A 15,829-nucleotide genomic window follows, 5' to 3' on the forward strand; every position below is an offset into this window, starting at 1 on the left:
ATTGGTTAATGGTTATAAACAAGCTGGTCACAGTTTAACTTTGCTTTACTCACACAGCCTCAGCTTTGCTATATATTATGATACTGTATAAGTATCAAACGCTAACCAGTTAAAGGTGTTAATAATATTTGAACATCTTCTTGCAATGTTAACAGCTCTATACCTTTCAGAAGTGATTTCCATTACATTCCATTATCTTTAAAATATTAGGGCTGTTAAAAGATTACAGTAAATGTGTGAGTGATGCAGTATAATTAGTTGTTTGTGTGGAAACGCAGTATTAAGAAAAAACTATGCAAATAAAGCCTCAGTAGAATCACCCATTGAGCAACATGCAGTAGATTGAATCAGCGTTTATGAATGAATTGGTTGAGTGATTTAATCAATGACTTATTCATTCATTCATTCATTCTGACATTTAAATGATTAAATTTTAGCAGTGGTTTGGAGTTGAAATTATATCATTAGGCTTTTTTCTCTGGGTTAAAGTTGGAGCAGGTTGCATAAAGACTTAATATAGATTTCATTTATGCAGAAAATGCCATTAGGTTTTTGAGATAGTTGTCAGTTTAATTGACTCTCGATGAGTGGTGTAATTGCTGTTGGTTATCCATGTCTCTCTTTGAGCGTGGTAATGAGTGAACTTGTTCGTTACTGTGTGGGTGTGTTTAAAGGTGTGCTCATTTTTTCAGCCTCACATACAGCACCAACATCATGAGACTGTCCACTTTCCAAGTTTGGTTTAAAGGTTTGTTCACCAGCCTGCAAGAATGGCTCATCCTTGCATGGCCGTCTGAATGATCCCACTCTCTGTGGGCAAAAATCAACCATTCATAATAATAAGCACATCTGACCCGGCCTCAGTGTTGAGGGTACCCAGCTATGTGATACAGACTGACAGCATTGAACTTGGAGAGGCATGTTGTGGACTCGTCCTACATGATGTTGCATCAACTTTCACCTGCTGGCTTATCATGAAATATATTTTTCTTTCTTATAAACACAATGTTACATAAATCAATTGTTTAATTACTCAAAAGTTAAGTTATGGCCAGCTTTTGTGTTTTTGTGACCGGTTTGTAATCTCTTTAATCTCCCGGTTTGTCCTAACCTATATTTCTGTGTGAACTCAATTGGTTCACTGGATTTTGACAAATTGAGACTTTGTTACCATCTTGGGTGGCATTTCTGTGTACAAAGCCATTTATATCTGAATATATGTTATATATATGTTTAGCCAAAAATAATTAAGATTCCTTAGGAATGCATTTAGTGTTCACATTTGTAGTTGTGAAAGTGACATTCCCCTCCTCAGTCAGCTGATTTACATGATAGGTCACTGAGTCAAACAGTGTACAATATCCCACTGCAAGGGTTCTATGGGGTTTCACGACCACCCAGTTGCAGTGCATGTGTGTTCTAGTCTCTTCTCCTTGACCTTTGACATCTCCGTCTCAGATTTGATTTGAGCATGTGTGTGCAGCTGCAACAAGTTGATAATTCATTAGATCGCAGTCGTTGTTTATAATCATTATCAGATGTAATTAGATTTTGACTTGTTATTTGGCTTTTGCTGTGTGATTACACTTCTGTCAAAGCTTTCTGAAGTGACATTTAAGTGTCTTTGTATTATGGAGTACTGACGCTCTGAGGATGACATTTGTGTGATCCAAGTGAGATCACATATTAGTTAAAAGTTACTAAACAAGGAACTTTAATGTTAAATGTTGTGACTGGTTAGAACTAAAACTTCACATCCACATCCAGTCCTGGTTAAGATTCTCTTAATGTCACGCAATGTTGTTAGTGTTAAAGGGTCAGTTCACCCAAAAATGAAATTTCTGTCACCCTCATGTCGTTCCAAATCTGTAAGACCTTTGTTCATCTATAGAACACAAATTAAGATGTTTTTGATGAAATCGGAGAGAGTTCTGACCCCCAAGAGAAAGCAACGAAATTACCACATTCAAGGTCCGGTAAAGTAGTAAAAACATCATTAAATATGTCCACGTGACTACAGTGGTTCAACCTTTATGTTATGAAGCGACGAGAATACTTTTTTCTGTGCAAATATAGGCAAGTATTAAAACAATGTGTACATGTGTATATGAGTGAAAAAGTGCAGAAAAGAATGACAACTCGATTATACAGCTTATACCATTGAACAAAATTGTTTTTTAAAAATTAAATATTTAATAACTTGCATTTGAAAACTAATTTGACCATATTTTGCTTATTTTTTTCTCATGCCAACCCTGTTGAAAAAAACAGCATATGCTGGTTAGGTATGTTTTGAAGCATAGCAGCTGGTTGTGCCGGTCCTTAGTTGGTCATGAGCTGGATTAAGCTGATCCTGAGCTGGAGCTAATTGCTTAGGACCAGCACTTGACCAGCTTAAACCAGCTCATGACCAGCTAAGAACCAGCTTAAACCAGCTCATGACCAATTAAGGACCAACATAAACCAGCTCAAACCAGCTGCCATGCTTCAAAACATACCTAATCAGCTGTATTTTTTTCAACAGGGAACGAACAGACTAAAAGCACTATGTCCAAAACTCGCTGCACCTCTCCGCTTCGATTTTCCACATATATTCCAGTCATAGGCGCAGCGGTGTGTTGCCAAAATCTGAGCCATTGATAGGCCATTGTTCAGCAGGGGAGCTAAGAACCTCAGACCGCTGCTCCGCGTTTCTCATAACTGAAAGATATTGTGACAGACTCCTTATAACCTGCACATAAACAAACAGTACAGAGTTCTGAGAACATATTTTAACATCCAGTTTAATAATATTCAGGATTGTAACAAATAAAAATCAGTTTATCCAAGGAAAAAGATGTTTCCATCATGACTGACACATTCAACCGACAGCCCTGTATACTGCATTGCATTGCATTAAATAAAATGATTTACAGCACTATAAAGACTTCATAGACAAAATAAGATGTACACAAACCTTTATTTCATTGAATGAACCAATTCGGCGGCGTCGAGATGTGCTCCCTCCTGATGAGGATGCAAAAAGCCTGCACTTTGTGTAACCCAACCACTGGGTTGTTGTGTCGGTGGGCGGGTGGGGGAGGGGTGTATTGTCTCAACTGTCAGTGAGATTGACCAGCCTCTAACCCAATGGTTGGGTAACACAAAAACTACCCAACCATGGAAAAAATAACCCAACAAAATGACCCAACAGGCTCAACTCTGCATTTGGGTAGAAAAAAACAACCCAGCATTTTTTAGAGTGTATGTTTACTGTACTCGTTTCATTGTTTGAGATGTTAATCCGGGCCTGAAGGCTTAGACAGAGAATATTCATTCAAAATGCATGTTTTTATTCTTCATTGAGGAAGATCAAAGAAACAATCTTTATGTGTTTAATCTTTTCCGCCAATGAACTGGAAGGCCTTCTAGGCTGAGTGTGATTTGCCCACAGCTATTGTGGAGCTTTTGTGCGGAGCACCGTTGTTCAAACTTCTACCAAAAAACACGGCAGTGTGAACAGCAGGAATGAGGGCAGAAGGCTGGGAACAGCCACAACAGACGATTACACAGCTAAGAGCTTAACAGCTTTTTTTTAACACTAACCTATAGGGAGTGGAGTGGAGGGGGGTTGTTTTGGCTCTGTCGTACTCTCAGCTTTCGAGTACAGGTCAGGTCTGAGCTTTGGATGGATGGAGTGGTTCGTCTCCTCCCCTTTGAATCCGAACCTCCTTAAAGCAGGGAAAGCACTCTGTTTCCAGACATACAGGAGAAGGGAACAGTGAAAGTACAAGGAATGGCTTTAGGGCAATCTGACCAATCTGTGGACGAAAAGGAGACGAGATGAGATGAAGAGAGGGGATCAGAGGAGAGGAGGGGGGGACCAAAGAAACCGCAAGAGAACAGCTCAAAGGGTGTGCAACTGTAACAAGGGATAAAAAGAGATGAGAAAAGACCATCAGAGACCATCAAAAAAAGAAGAGACAACCTCAAAGGTATGAGATGAGACAGGAGGACCTAAAAGGTGCAAGACTGTAATGAGAGGAGAAGTTTGCAGGAAGAGCCATCTGCCAGCTGCTCATATTTGATTTTCTGTATGATAAGAGCTGCAGAGCAGCACAAAGAGCACTGTGTTTGAATGCGTGAGGTCAGCAGAAAAGCCTTGGACAGCTTGAAGATGCCGTGAAGTTGAGTGTGTGTGTTTGTCCAATGCTGTTAATTGCTATTGTGAAGTCAAAGTCAGAGGGACTATTTAACCCAAATGTGACATTAAAGCTCTGAGACGGGGATTCACAAACAGAGTGCTTACAGGGGATCCAGGCATGAGAAACCAAGTTATAAGCCAGGAGAACTCACCGAAGGGAGAGAAAATCCATCAGGAGATTACCTTTGGCTGGAAGCACAAGTCTGATTCATCAAACTTTTTTCATGGGAAACAAGAAACTCATGCAAGAGCTTCTGCATAAATCATTAAGAGTTGAAGCCAAGTGAATGTCTACATTCAGTTTATTTACTTTTGTTCCTACTGTGTTTTAGGCAGATCATCATCTCACACCTGTGTGTGCACCATAAGAACTTGTCCAGAGATACATTATAGGAAATTTCTGTGTTTATTCATCCAGAAAGGATCTATGTAGAAAAGTAAAAGTAACTATACGAATTATGTCCTTTTTCTTTCCGCATTTTGAGGTCCACTTGCGATCCAAGTGCGGATCTTCTCAAAGTTACAGTATGTTTCCAAAGCTTTTCCCCAAGACTTTGGTTGGAGGAAATTTCTAGCTGGGACTTAACGTTTTGGATGAGATTCTCGTGCCATTGTGTTTTTGTTCGGCCATAGTGTGACTGCAGGCCACGTCAGACTAATTGTTGAAGATGCTTGGAGGCAGACAGTTCGGATGCACCTTCTTGCATCCTTTATTTTACTATAGTTTCATGCACAGAAGTGTCTTCCGTAAAATTAAAAGTTGCATCAGCTTCAAACATGGTGAGTCAGACATTCTTTTGAATGTGAAAAATCAAAGAAAATGTGAAATGTTGTTTCTCTCATCTGTCCAACCCACTTTTTTACCCTCCAACAGCTCAGACAGGAAAGGGCGGTAAATCTCTTCCTGTCTTCTAGGTTTAGTTGAATTTGTACCATCTCGTACCCCATGTCTGTGTCCGGAGACCCGGAAAGCGCCACCGATCCAAAGCTTCCAGGAAGTCTGGCCTAATCCCTGCTCATATGCATGCCACATGTGAATCACGCTTGTTTTCAGCCTGACTGATGCAGACAAAAGAACAATACAGGAGAGGAAGTGTGCGATTTTCTTCTCAGAGAACATGACATGAAAGAATAGCTTAAATCAGGCTTCTCTCTTTCCTTACTTTTATGGGGCTATTTTGTCTCTGATAGGAGGATCAGGAGTAGAGGGATCAATCTATGTTTTGCAACATGGACTTTTCAATTGAGTTAAAAACTAATTTTCAGATAGCTCAAGACTTTTTTTCCATAACAATATTACAATAGCACACCAATGCATTAAAGGACTGGTTCACTTAAGAATTCAAATTTCCTGATAATTTACTCACCCCCATGTCATCCAAGATGTTTAGGTCTATCTTTCTTCAATCGAAAAGAAATTAAGGTTTTTGAGGAAAACATTCCAGGATTTTTCTCCATGTAGTGGACTTCAACAGGGTTCAACGGGTTGAAGGTCCAAAGCTTCCAAGGGCTCTACACGATCCCAGCCAAGGAATAAGGGTCTTAGTGAAATGATCAGTCATTTTCTAAAAAAAAGAAAACATTATATACATTTTAACCAAAATGCTCGTCTTGCACTGCTCTGCGGTAATCACGTTGGAAAGATAATGCGTGACGAAGGCGTCTCATTTTCTCCTCCAACTTCAAAATCGTCCGACATCGTTGTTTTACCTTTTTTGTAAAGGTCGTTTGACTTAGTCTTTGCACGTTCGCTTTGTAGACATTGGAACGGTACTTTCGCCTACGCGTGACCTTTCCAACGTGATTGCATAATGCGTGGTGCATCGCAGAGCTAGCTTATCTGGTAGCTTATCTGGTCCTCATGAACTATGGGCTTGTGTTTCAGGAATCTTTGGTCAGAAGCTGGAAGAGACAGTTCGATATGAACGACGTTATGGCAACAAAATGGCTCCCATGCTGGTGGAGCAGTGCGTGGACTTCATCCGCCGCTGGGGTCTACGAGAGGAAGGGCTCTTCCGTTTGCCTGGACAAGCCAACCTCGTCAAAGAGCTTCAGGATGCTTTCGACTGTGGAGAGAAGCCGTCTTTCGACTGGTACTTGCTCTAAATACATTTATAGTCTCTGTTATGAATATGAAATGAATCTGTGTGAATGCAGACGTGCACAACTTTAAATCTTCTAAAGCATCTCATTCAGATTTTCTGTATTATCTGGCTTGCCTTTCTTATCTTCTCTCTCCAGTTTGTTTCTTTGTCTCAGGAGCATGCACATTGAGAGATGTAATAGTCATGGAGGATTTTAACGAGGTTTTGGTTGTAAACAGGTGGACGGGGAGCTAAAATGTGATGCATGTAATGCCACAATCTTTCATTCCCCTGCTGAAAAGACTATCTTGTGTTGGTTTGGTGCTGGTCTAGCTGGAATTTTAACCATCATGATCATTATGATGAATCTGTTTGACCGAAACACAACATGCTGGTAATTCCTGTGGCTCAAACAGTAGACTGTGATGCTAGCAATGCAAAGGTCATGGGTTCGATCACAAGGGAATGTATGAACTGATACACTACTGCAGGGCTATTCAACTGGCGGCCCACACCACCAACCCTACTCAAGACTACCAAGCGTATTATATGCATGCCATAAAGTGCGTATCATATGCACGCCAAAACTCATTTTGCGAATATTTCAGCAGTTATTATGTGTGTCCCGTATTTCTGTCGACTGAACCAGCGATACCAATTATTAATGAATTAATCATTCTTTTGTCTCGATTCTTTGTTTTCCGTGAATTGGCCAAATGGGCTTGCATAACTATCTGAAATGATTTGGATTCGTTCGGACCACTCTGTCACTGAATCATCTATGGTTGTTTCTCGGTCAGTAACAACAAATACAGAACAAATAGCGCTGTTTTCATGTGTTTCACTAGTTTACTTTGAACTACGCAGCACGGCCCAGTGGATAACTGAACGAAAGCTTAAAGGAGCTGCGCGTTTATTCCCGGTCACCATTATTAAACAGCGTTGCGACATCTAGTGAGTAATGTTTCAATTCGACACACACCTCTCGGTTACAAACCACAAATCACTTGATGATTAAACTAGTTTTGAATCGGATGAATCAGCCTCAACATTCCCAACAAGACTGATGAGAAAAACAGGAGAAACGTGCCATGAATGAAGATAGAAGACTTTTAAATCCCAAAATCACCACACTTACAAACATTTACCATGAATGAACTGTGGTAATTTACCATGGATTGTGGAAATGTGGAATATTTATATTGAATACCGTGTTGTAGTAATTTATATTGCAATATATTTATTAAGTGGGTAGGGGAATATATAATTCATTTCTTTGTGAAGGTGTGTGTAGTTTTTACCTGCATTTAGGCGTTTTTTATAGGCCTATATAACATATCATAATATAATATCATTTGACAGTGGTAGTAGTGAGTAGCCATGTATGGTTTTACCTGTGGTTACCAAGTCTCACTGTCAGAATATTTTCATTTAAGCCTATGTTAATTATAGAGAAAAAAATTCTTACCAATAAGAAACCTCAAACCACAATAAGATAAGCATATCTGCTAGATGCATACATTTAAATGGTGACCTCTTTACAAATAACATAGCTTTTAAATAATGTCTGAACTGAGTCCTAATTAAATGCATTATGAAAGTTTTTATTTATTTATTTATTTATTTTTTAAAGTGACACATGGCTCCAGTGACAAATCAAAGTAAAAAGATGCAAATGACAGCTCTGTTTAGAGCCTCACTTCATAATAAAACCCATTAGTGTGCCATCTTTTGGCTTTTTGCTTGATCAAATGGATTTGCTTTCTTTTCTTTTGCTTTCTTCTAAATCTGGATTACATCCACAAATTTGCATTTATGAATTAGCAAGACAAAATCTTCCTTTTTAACACCACCAGGTTTTTATTTTGTCTTTTTCTCCCTGTATATGACGTTTGCCAAATAACCTATTTTCCATTTAGCATAGATGTTTATCCATTATTAGACTGAAAGTGCAGCATTTTGTCAATTTTAATGGAATGTCCTCTCAGGACATTACATTACATTACATTACATTAAAATGTAGACGGTGGGCACTTTCTCTTTCAGGAAAAGCATTCTCTGCACTTCCATGATAACACCAGCAGCTGTTTTCCGGGTGATTTACAGTCTGATTTTAGCGATGGCTGTCAGGGCTTCACAATCACGCTGTCAGGAAGAGACATGCCAGGAAAAGCACACTGCATATTTAACACTGTTCATATTTAGATCTTACTGGTGTCTGAAGCAAAGGTGATAATTATAAAGGGTCATTGCACAAAAAAATGCATTTGGTGGTTACATTATACATGTGCCAGCTATTCCTGTATAGCCCACCCAGAAAGTGTCAATAAATCCAGCAAGTTACGGTGTTGTCACGAGCCCAGGTCCTCTATGGGGCCGTTACAGGGCTGATCAGTGATGTGCTAGTACTTGCTTTGATTTAGTACCAGCTTCCTGTTACTCATCATTAGATACACTGGGATACCAACACAGGGATGTCAATCTGTCATTTAGGGTGTGTTCAAACTTGGTTCTTTTGGTCTTGACCAAAAAGACAATTAGTCCTGGTTCGCTTAGCATTCACACTATCATTTTTAACACCGAACCTAAAGATACAAAGCAAAAAAGTTCATTTGGAAACAAACTGAGACCCACCTTTTCAGGGGTTCGGATGGCAGCAATCACACTTATTCAAATAAACAACACTATTAGAACAATTGCGCCAAAGTTCATTTTAATCTAACCAAACCTAAGTGTGAACATCACCTTAAAGTTTCCTACACTGCTTTACATGCCTTATTTCTTCTTTAATGTTTAAAAACTGGATGCTTCTAGCTTTTCATTGGTCACTTTAACATTAATATGTCTACACTTTCCATCTTTCTCTGCAGTAACACAGACGTTCACACCGTGGCATCCTTGTTGAAGCTGTACTTGAGAGAGCTGCCTGAGCCAGTCATCCCGTTCTGTAAATATGAAGAGTTTCTGGCCTGCACCAAACTCCTCAGCAAAGACCAGGATGAAGTGAGTCACCTCATAACACTTTTAATAAAATAAATGGAGGCATGAATGGCTGAGCTTCACATTGCAAGTATGCGGTCCTTTTGTACTTACTTAGTAGCAGTAACATAGGTTACACTTTATTTTACAGTGCTGAAGTTACATTGTAATTACTCTAATAAGTACTGAGTACTATTAATTAACTACATGTACTTACTATAGAGTTACAGTTAGGGTTAGGTTTTGGTTTAGGGTTAGTTATTTGTAATTAGACATAATTTACTGTTATTACTACAGTAAGTACATTTAGTAACATGTTACTACGGCACTGTAAAATAAAGTGTTACCGTAACATATTTCAGTACTTAAGATAGTGATTATTGAGTGTCATTAATGATGCAGGTTGCCAGATATATACATTATGGTTCAAAATATTGGGGTCAGTTAGATTTCTTTATTGGGTCATTCCATTCCATGTCAATTCAACCAGAGGGTCCCCGGCTCAAATTTTTGATTTTGTTAATATTTTTTCTGTAGGAAGACAAACATAAATAGTGATGAAAGCCAAAATATTAAATGTCACAGATATATAATGACTGAGTAATCCACTATTTTGTAAAAAATAACAATTTTCACCTGAGATCACCTGGCAGCATCATTATTTTATTTTTACACAGAGATTAGTAGGTCTATTAGTAAAATCTGTTGACTTTAGCAATCTTTGTTTCATTATATGCCAACAGTGACAGTTCAAAAATGGCAAAAAGCACTTCTTGTGTTTCTTGCCTCAAGTTTGCTTGCCTGTAACTCAATAAGTATTAAAGATATCTTAATATCCTTTATATGTATATGCCCCTTACTGCTGATTGGCTACAAGTGTGTTTTGGTGGTCGGTTCAATCCACTTTTAACAGCGTTTCTCTGAAATCGCTTACTGCACCTTTAACAAACTGAATAAATGTAAAGGATCATATCTTTTTCATAATGAGCCTACTGTAGACTCAAGGTATTGTTGAACTCTTTGGCACCATTCCTCTTGCTATTTCTCATTTCTGTTTGAGTTAGTTCCCACCATCAGGCTGAGAGAATGGCATATGACTCGTCACATTATTCTCCTGCAGTCTTTCATCTTGCATACATCCATTTCTTATTTTTTCTGAGCGGGATGACCCCGAGGAACGGATACAGCCTCATTCTGACTTTTAAGTTAAACTTTTACCTTGCGTAAATTACCAGCGCGTCCAGCCAGAGGCTTTTCAGGATAGAATCAAAGTGCACGATGGGGTCTTGCAACATTGAGTTTAATTTACTGCCCCAAGGTTTTGAATGAGATTCGTACCTGTGAGAACCCCTCGAGTATGGTACACACAAAGAATCGTGGTACATTGTCAAAATGAAGCAGAAGGCTTTACTGGATCCATTTGTTTTTGAGAAATGGCTTTCTCATGTGGTGCAGCAAAGCAATTTTCATCAGAGAGAGCCTGCAGGGAAAAGACATATCGACCATGATAAAAACAGATCTGGGTTAGAGCACATCATTACATCTAGACCGTCATCAATTGTTAAACTCATTGACCCATGCCTAGACGGAGAGCATAGTAATAACGAAATAAATTGCAATGTGAATATTTAAAGTCAATTAGGAAGAGTTCAACAGACTTTTAAAAGCAATGGGACAGGTTAAAGTGTCTTTTGATTTAGTAAGTCTTTAAATTATGTAGTCCAGAATGATCATTTAAAATGTAATTACGGAAATCAGTTTAAACAAATGCATAATTTGCTTTCTTTTTCTTTTTTGTCTATGCAGGGAATGAAGGAATTAAGAAGACAAGTAGAAGGTCTACCTCTGGTGAACTACAATCTGCTTAAATACATATGCAAGTAGGTGCTTTTTTTATTCTATTCAGTTCTATTCAGCTCATCACATTATGCGTTAGTGTTGGGAATTTTTCAGGTTAACATATTACATTGTTACACCTATATATCGCTTTATAGGTGAATTATAGAAATTTACTGAAATGATTTGTTCAAAACACTGATTCATTCAGGAGCGAAACAAGTGACTGTCTTTGAGTGAGTCAGTGAATTAATTTACTCAATGGCAAAAAATAAGGGATATTATATTATATTATATTATATTATATTATATTATATTATATTATATTTACCGAGCCCAGCATATAGAGAGGGAAAAAAAAAAATATATATATATATATATATATATACTGGCCACAAATTAATAATTTGTTCCTTGATTTAGTAAATTTAGTAAATTATTACAATGTAGCCACGATTTATTAAAACAAGGAAACAAATTCTTAATTCATAGCCACAGTGTATATATATTTTTTCCTCATGATATTATATAATCTTATTTTTGTTTGCAATAGTAAAGATCCATCCAATAAAACTATAAACAAACAAATAAATAATAAAGTAAATATTACTACAAGGCTGTTTTATATCAAGTAACCATGTGGTAGTGCCTGTTTTTAAAAACTGTAAAAAAAAAAAAAAATATGCCATGATATAAAAATGGGTCATTTTATGTATTTACATGTTTATTTATTTGTATTTACGTCTTTTGTTATCCATTCAAATTTGTACATTCAGTTGCAGAAATCTGAGTTGTAATGTTAAGACCATTCATTCTTTTGATTTAGGTTTTTGGATGAAGTTCAGTCCTACTCAGGTGTGAATAAAATGAGTGTACAGAATCTGGCTACGGTCTTTGGGCCAAATATTCTGAGGCCAAAGGTTGAGGACCCGGTGACTATAATGGAAGGTAGGTCTTTTTGCTCATATCTCTCAATCCAGACAGCTCTATATCGTGATTATTTTTAGTGCTTGAGCAATCTGTTTGTCATATGTCCAGGCACAGTACTGGTCCAGCAGTTGATGGCCGTTCTGATCGGCCGGCTTGATGTTCTTTTCCCACCTGAAGAGGAACATACTAGCACGCTGGAACTGGTTAATAATAACAATATTGATACACAGAAACGGCCTACAAATGGTCAGCTACAAAACAAAGAGAACAATAACACCAGTGGGGTGCGACAATGCACCTGGGATGCACCCGAATCACCCACCCGGGCTCCTCTGGACAATGGCTCTCCACGCTCAGGCAGCCCACGTAATGGTTTTACAGGACAGCGATTCGAGGTGACCCGCAGTCCACCACTGGCGGTGAAAAAGAACCCGGCTTTCAGCAAAGGCAGTGGGATTGTCACTAACGGATCGTTCAGCTCGTCGTCATCGTCCTCGGGTGACGCCAATCAGGAAAAGTGTCAGACTCTACCAAATATGGGCACCCTGCATGCCCGTCGGACGGGCGCAATAAAGGGCTCGGGCACTAAGATGGGGGTTCAGAATGGTGTCGTTCGAATGGGTGTATCCAGCACTGACGTGACGAATGGGACTCTGAATGGGCGGAATGGACTCTGGGTGCCCAATGGTCATGTTACAATGCGCGAGGCTAAAAGTCGAGACGCCGAGAACCAGCCGAACCGTCTGTCCACATATGACAACGTCCACATCCATCAGCAGCAGACAACACAGCCCAGTCTGAGCAGCAGCTGTGAGGACAAACAGAGCGTGGATAGCGCCACATGGTCCACCTCGTCTTGCGAGATCTCCTTACCGGAAAACTCAACCTCCTGCCGCTCTTCTACGACCACGTGCCCAGAGCAGGACTTCTTTGGCAACAACTTCGAGGATCCTTTGTTGGACGGGCCGGTACAGGAGGACAACGCACTGGCAGTGGATGACAGGGAGCAGCGGACCAGTATTGGAGGAGGCCGGGGAAGCAGAGGAACCAGCAGCAGCGATAACAGTGAAACGTTTGCCATCACAAATGGACCGACCAACCACAGTGCACTGCACAGCCTGGTGGCCAGCCTCAAACAAGAAATGCTCAAGCAGAAGAATGAATACGAGGCCAGGATCAAGAGGTGAGAGCCATGTTCAACCATAAAATGAATGTTAAAATGACTTAAACTAATGGTACCAGGCTAGTGTTTGCCTTTGTCCTTGTACACGAATAAGAGATGTTTTTTCATAGTTTTAATGAAACTGAAAATGAACTTTAAAATGAATAGAAAATCTCATTTCATTCGAACCTGCATGCCTCTCTTTCTTTTGTGGAACTAATGTCAGTGGTGAGAGTCGACAACAAATCATTTTCTATCTACCTCATTTTTTAGTGTGATTTATAGAAAAAAAAAAAAAAAATGGTGTAGGGAAAACACCAATAATCAATGTAAGCAAAATAATCTGCCAATGGTGTAAGCAAAATAATATTATTTCAAACCGAAAACAAGATTATTTTGCTTTCCCCAATTGCAGATTATTATTTTGCTTGTTTTAAGGAAAAACTCACTTAATTTTGACTTATTTTTTCTGAAAACAAGACAATAATTTTGACTTGCCTAGAAAATGCTTCTTGATTTTATTAAAAGTGTATTCACCCACCCTTTCCCATCTTCCCTATAGTCTGGAACATCGAAATCTAGAGTTGGAGACCGTAATGGCGAATCTACATGAAGAGCTGGACCAGGAGAAGAAGAAATACACCATGGTGGAGATCAAGCTGAGGAACGCCGAGCGAGCCAAGGACGATGCAGAAAAGAGAAACGAGATGTTGCAGAAAGAGATGGAGCAGTTCTTCTCCACCTTCGGAGACCTGACCGCAGACCCGCGACGGCCCGACAGAGCCAACACCATCTGGATCCAGTGAGCCGTTTCATTCACACTTGTGTTGAGGACAGTCTACCATTAACATTACACTGTGTGGGCCGTGCTCAGACAGAACGTGACTAAATCAACCTTCATGGCATCTCCTCAGCCGCTGTCACCTGTCCGTTCAATGCAAAGTTTCGACACGGCTGAGCGAAGCCCATTGAGCCAAATTTTGGACCAGTCATGAGATTGCTGTTGGATTGAACCGGTGGAATTCATGAAGAAGGATGATGGGATGATGCAGCTTGGATTTTAAGGTAAAAGATGTCATGATGAGTGTCAAACCAAAAGAAGGGGATGTGACAGAAAATGAGTGTCAAACAGAAAGAAGCGGATTCTGACTCTAAATAATGACAGAAAACCTTTGCTCTGAAAGTGAATGGTAAGATGAACTCAGTTGAATGTGAGAAAATGAATGACAAGAATGAACAATGAGTCTTAGATGATGGGAATCTCCTGAAGGACGACAGAACCACGAATGTCACTCGTATTTCTTCTTGTGATCCAACCAAATGTGTCCTTGAGCTGTCATGTATCCTCTTGTGTATATAAAGGCGAAACAATGTTAAAAATTCCACGATGAAAAACAAATGTCTGTATAATTGCAAATTAAAGTAATGTTTAATGTACGTATTGATATTTAAACAGAATTCTCAATGTGTTACATATAAATTTTATATCAAGGCTTTTCCTTGCACTTAAGCATACGAGTTGCTGTTGTTTTTAGTATGGTACAAATATGAGATGTGGCAAACATTTGAGTATCATTTAGTCTTCCCTGTTGCTTTTTTGCATAAATTTACCACTGCAAATAAACATTTTCTTCATCAGTATTAAAAATAATTCTTTTTTTAAAGCATAAATCTAACAATTTAGGGAGGTTTTTGCTTTAAACAAATAACTTTTGGCCAGTGGCGCAAAATAATACATTCATACATTATTTGAAAAATGTCTCAGACAAAATGTAAGAGTTTTAAGGTATTTTTATTGGGAAAAGACAAAAATACTGATGGAGAACATGATTTTTTGCAGTGCATGCTGATGCCATGTGACCAAAACCAAGTAGACAAGGAAACCTGTAAATACTTGTAAAAACGGGGCAAACGCTGTTGCCTGTCTTTGTCATTTGTGCCTGTCGCACATCATTTGCTTTCAGCGGTGCTAGACGGGAGGAAGTCTGTTAAAATGAAGACTAAAGACTTGACGATTCAAACCCGATGGGGTTTGTTCATCTCTCGGACCACGTGTCTGTGCGTTTGGGGTCATTTGCCTTGTCTTGTCTTCTACTGTAGCTTGATGCATTCAGTGAAATGCGATAACAATTAAATTATGTGACCTCATTTAAATTGTCTAGTGTTATTGTATCAGTCGCTGGGGCCGACCACACATGAAATCTGTGGGTGGTCTGATGTGTACAACCACAAAATTAATATTATGAATCAATGCAACATCCTCCCAAACAAATTCTGGACATTGTCCATGAAAAGTCAATATCCTTTAGTGAAAAATTGTGATTTGTTTTGAAATGTCCAATGGTTATAATTCTTAAATGCAACATAAAACACACAGAATGATGCAGAATGCAACAAAATCATGAGAATATTGACCGGATGTTGTTGTTCTTACCCTGGGTGGGCTTTCATATCTTTTTCCCACTTTACAGTGTATTTGTGCATGTATTTGCAGGTGTTGATGTTCAATTAGGCAGAACATTTCTCAGCACCGCATTGTAATCTCTCACTAAAAAAAAATTCGGACATCATTTACTCAACCTCATGCCACTCCCAATCTGCATGACCCCCATAGAACTCAATTATGATTATATTCCAAGTCATTCTTCACAGATT

General features: G+C 38.9%; 1 protein-coding gene across 4 annotated transcripts in view; it reads left to right on the top strand.

Annotated features, from left to right (window-relative positions):
• Positions 1-15,322, top strand: part of LOC127524754 (rho GTPase-activating protein 24-like) — a 124,412-nt gene extending 109,090 nt beyond the window's left edge. For all 4 annotated transcript variants that reach the window (XM_051916596.1, XM_051916598.1, XM_051916597.1 and 1 more), the window contains 6 exons: positions 6,069-6,276; positions 9,138-9,270; positions 11,053-11,126; positions 11,909-12,030; positions 12,121-13,195; positions 13,737-15,322. In XM_051916596.1, coding sequence (XP_051772556.1) covers positions 6,069-6,276; positions 9,138-9,270; positions 11,053-11,126; positions 11,909-12,030; positions 12,121-13,195; positions 13,737-13,980 — 1,856 coding nt within the window. In that variant the 3' untranslated portion in view covers positions 13,981-15,322. The remainder of the gene's footprint in view (positions 1-6,068; positions 6,277-9,137; positions 9,271-11,052; positions 11,127-11,908; positions 12,031-12,120; positions 13,196-13,736) is intronic.
• The last annotated feature ends 507 nt before the right edge of the window (positions 15,323-15,829 follow it).

This window comes from Ctenopharyngodon idella, chromosome 13, assembly GCF_019924925.1.
Source record: "Ctenopharyngodon idella isolate HZGC_01 chromosome 13, HZGC01, whole genome shotgun sequence".
NCBI classification, from domain to species: Eukaryota; Metazoa; Chordata; class Actinopteri; order Cypriniformes; family Xenocyprididae; genus Ctenopharyngodon; species Ctenopharyngodon idella.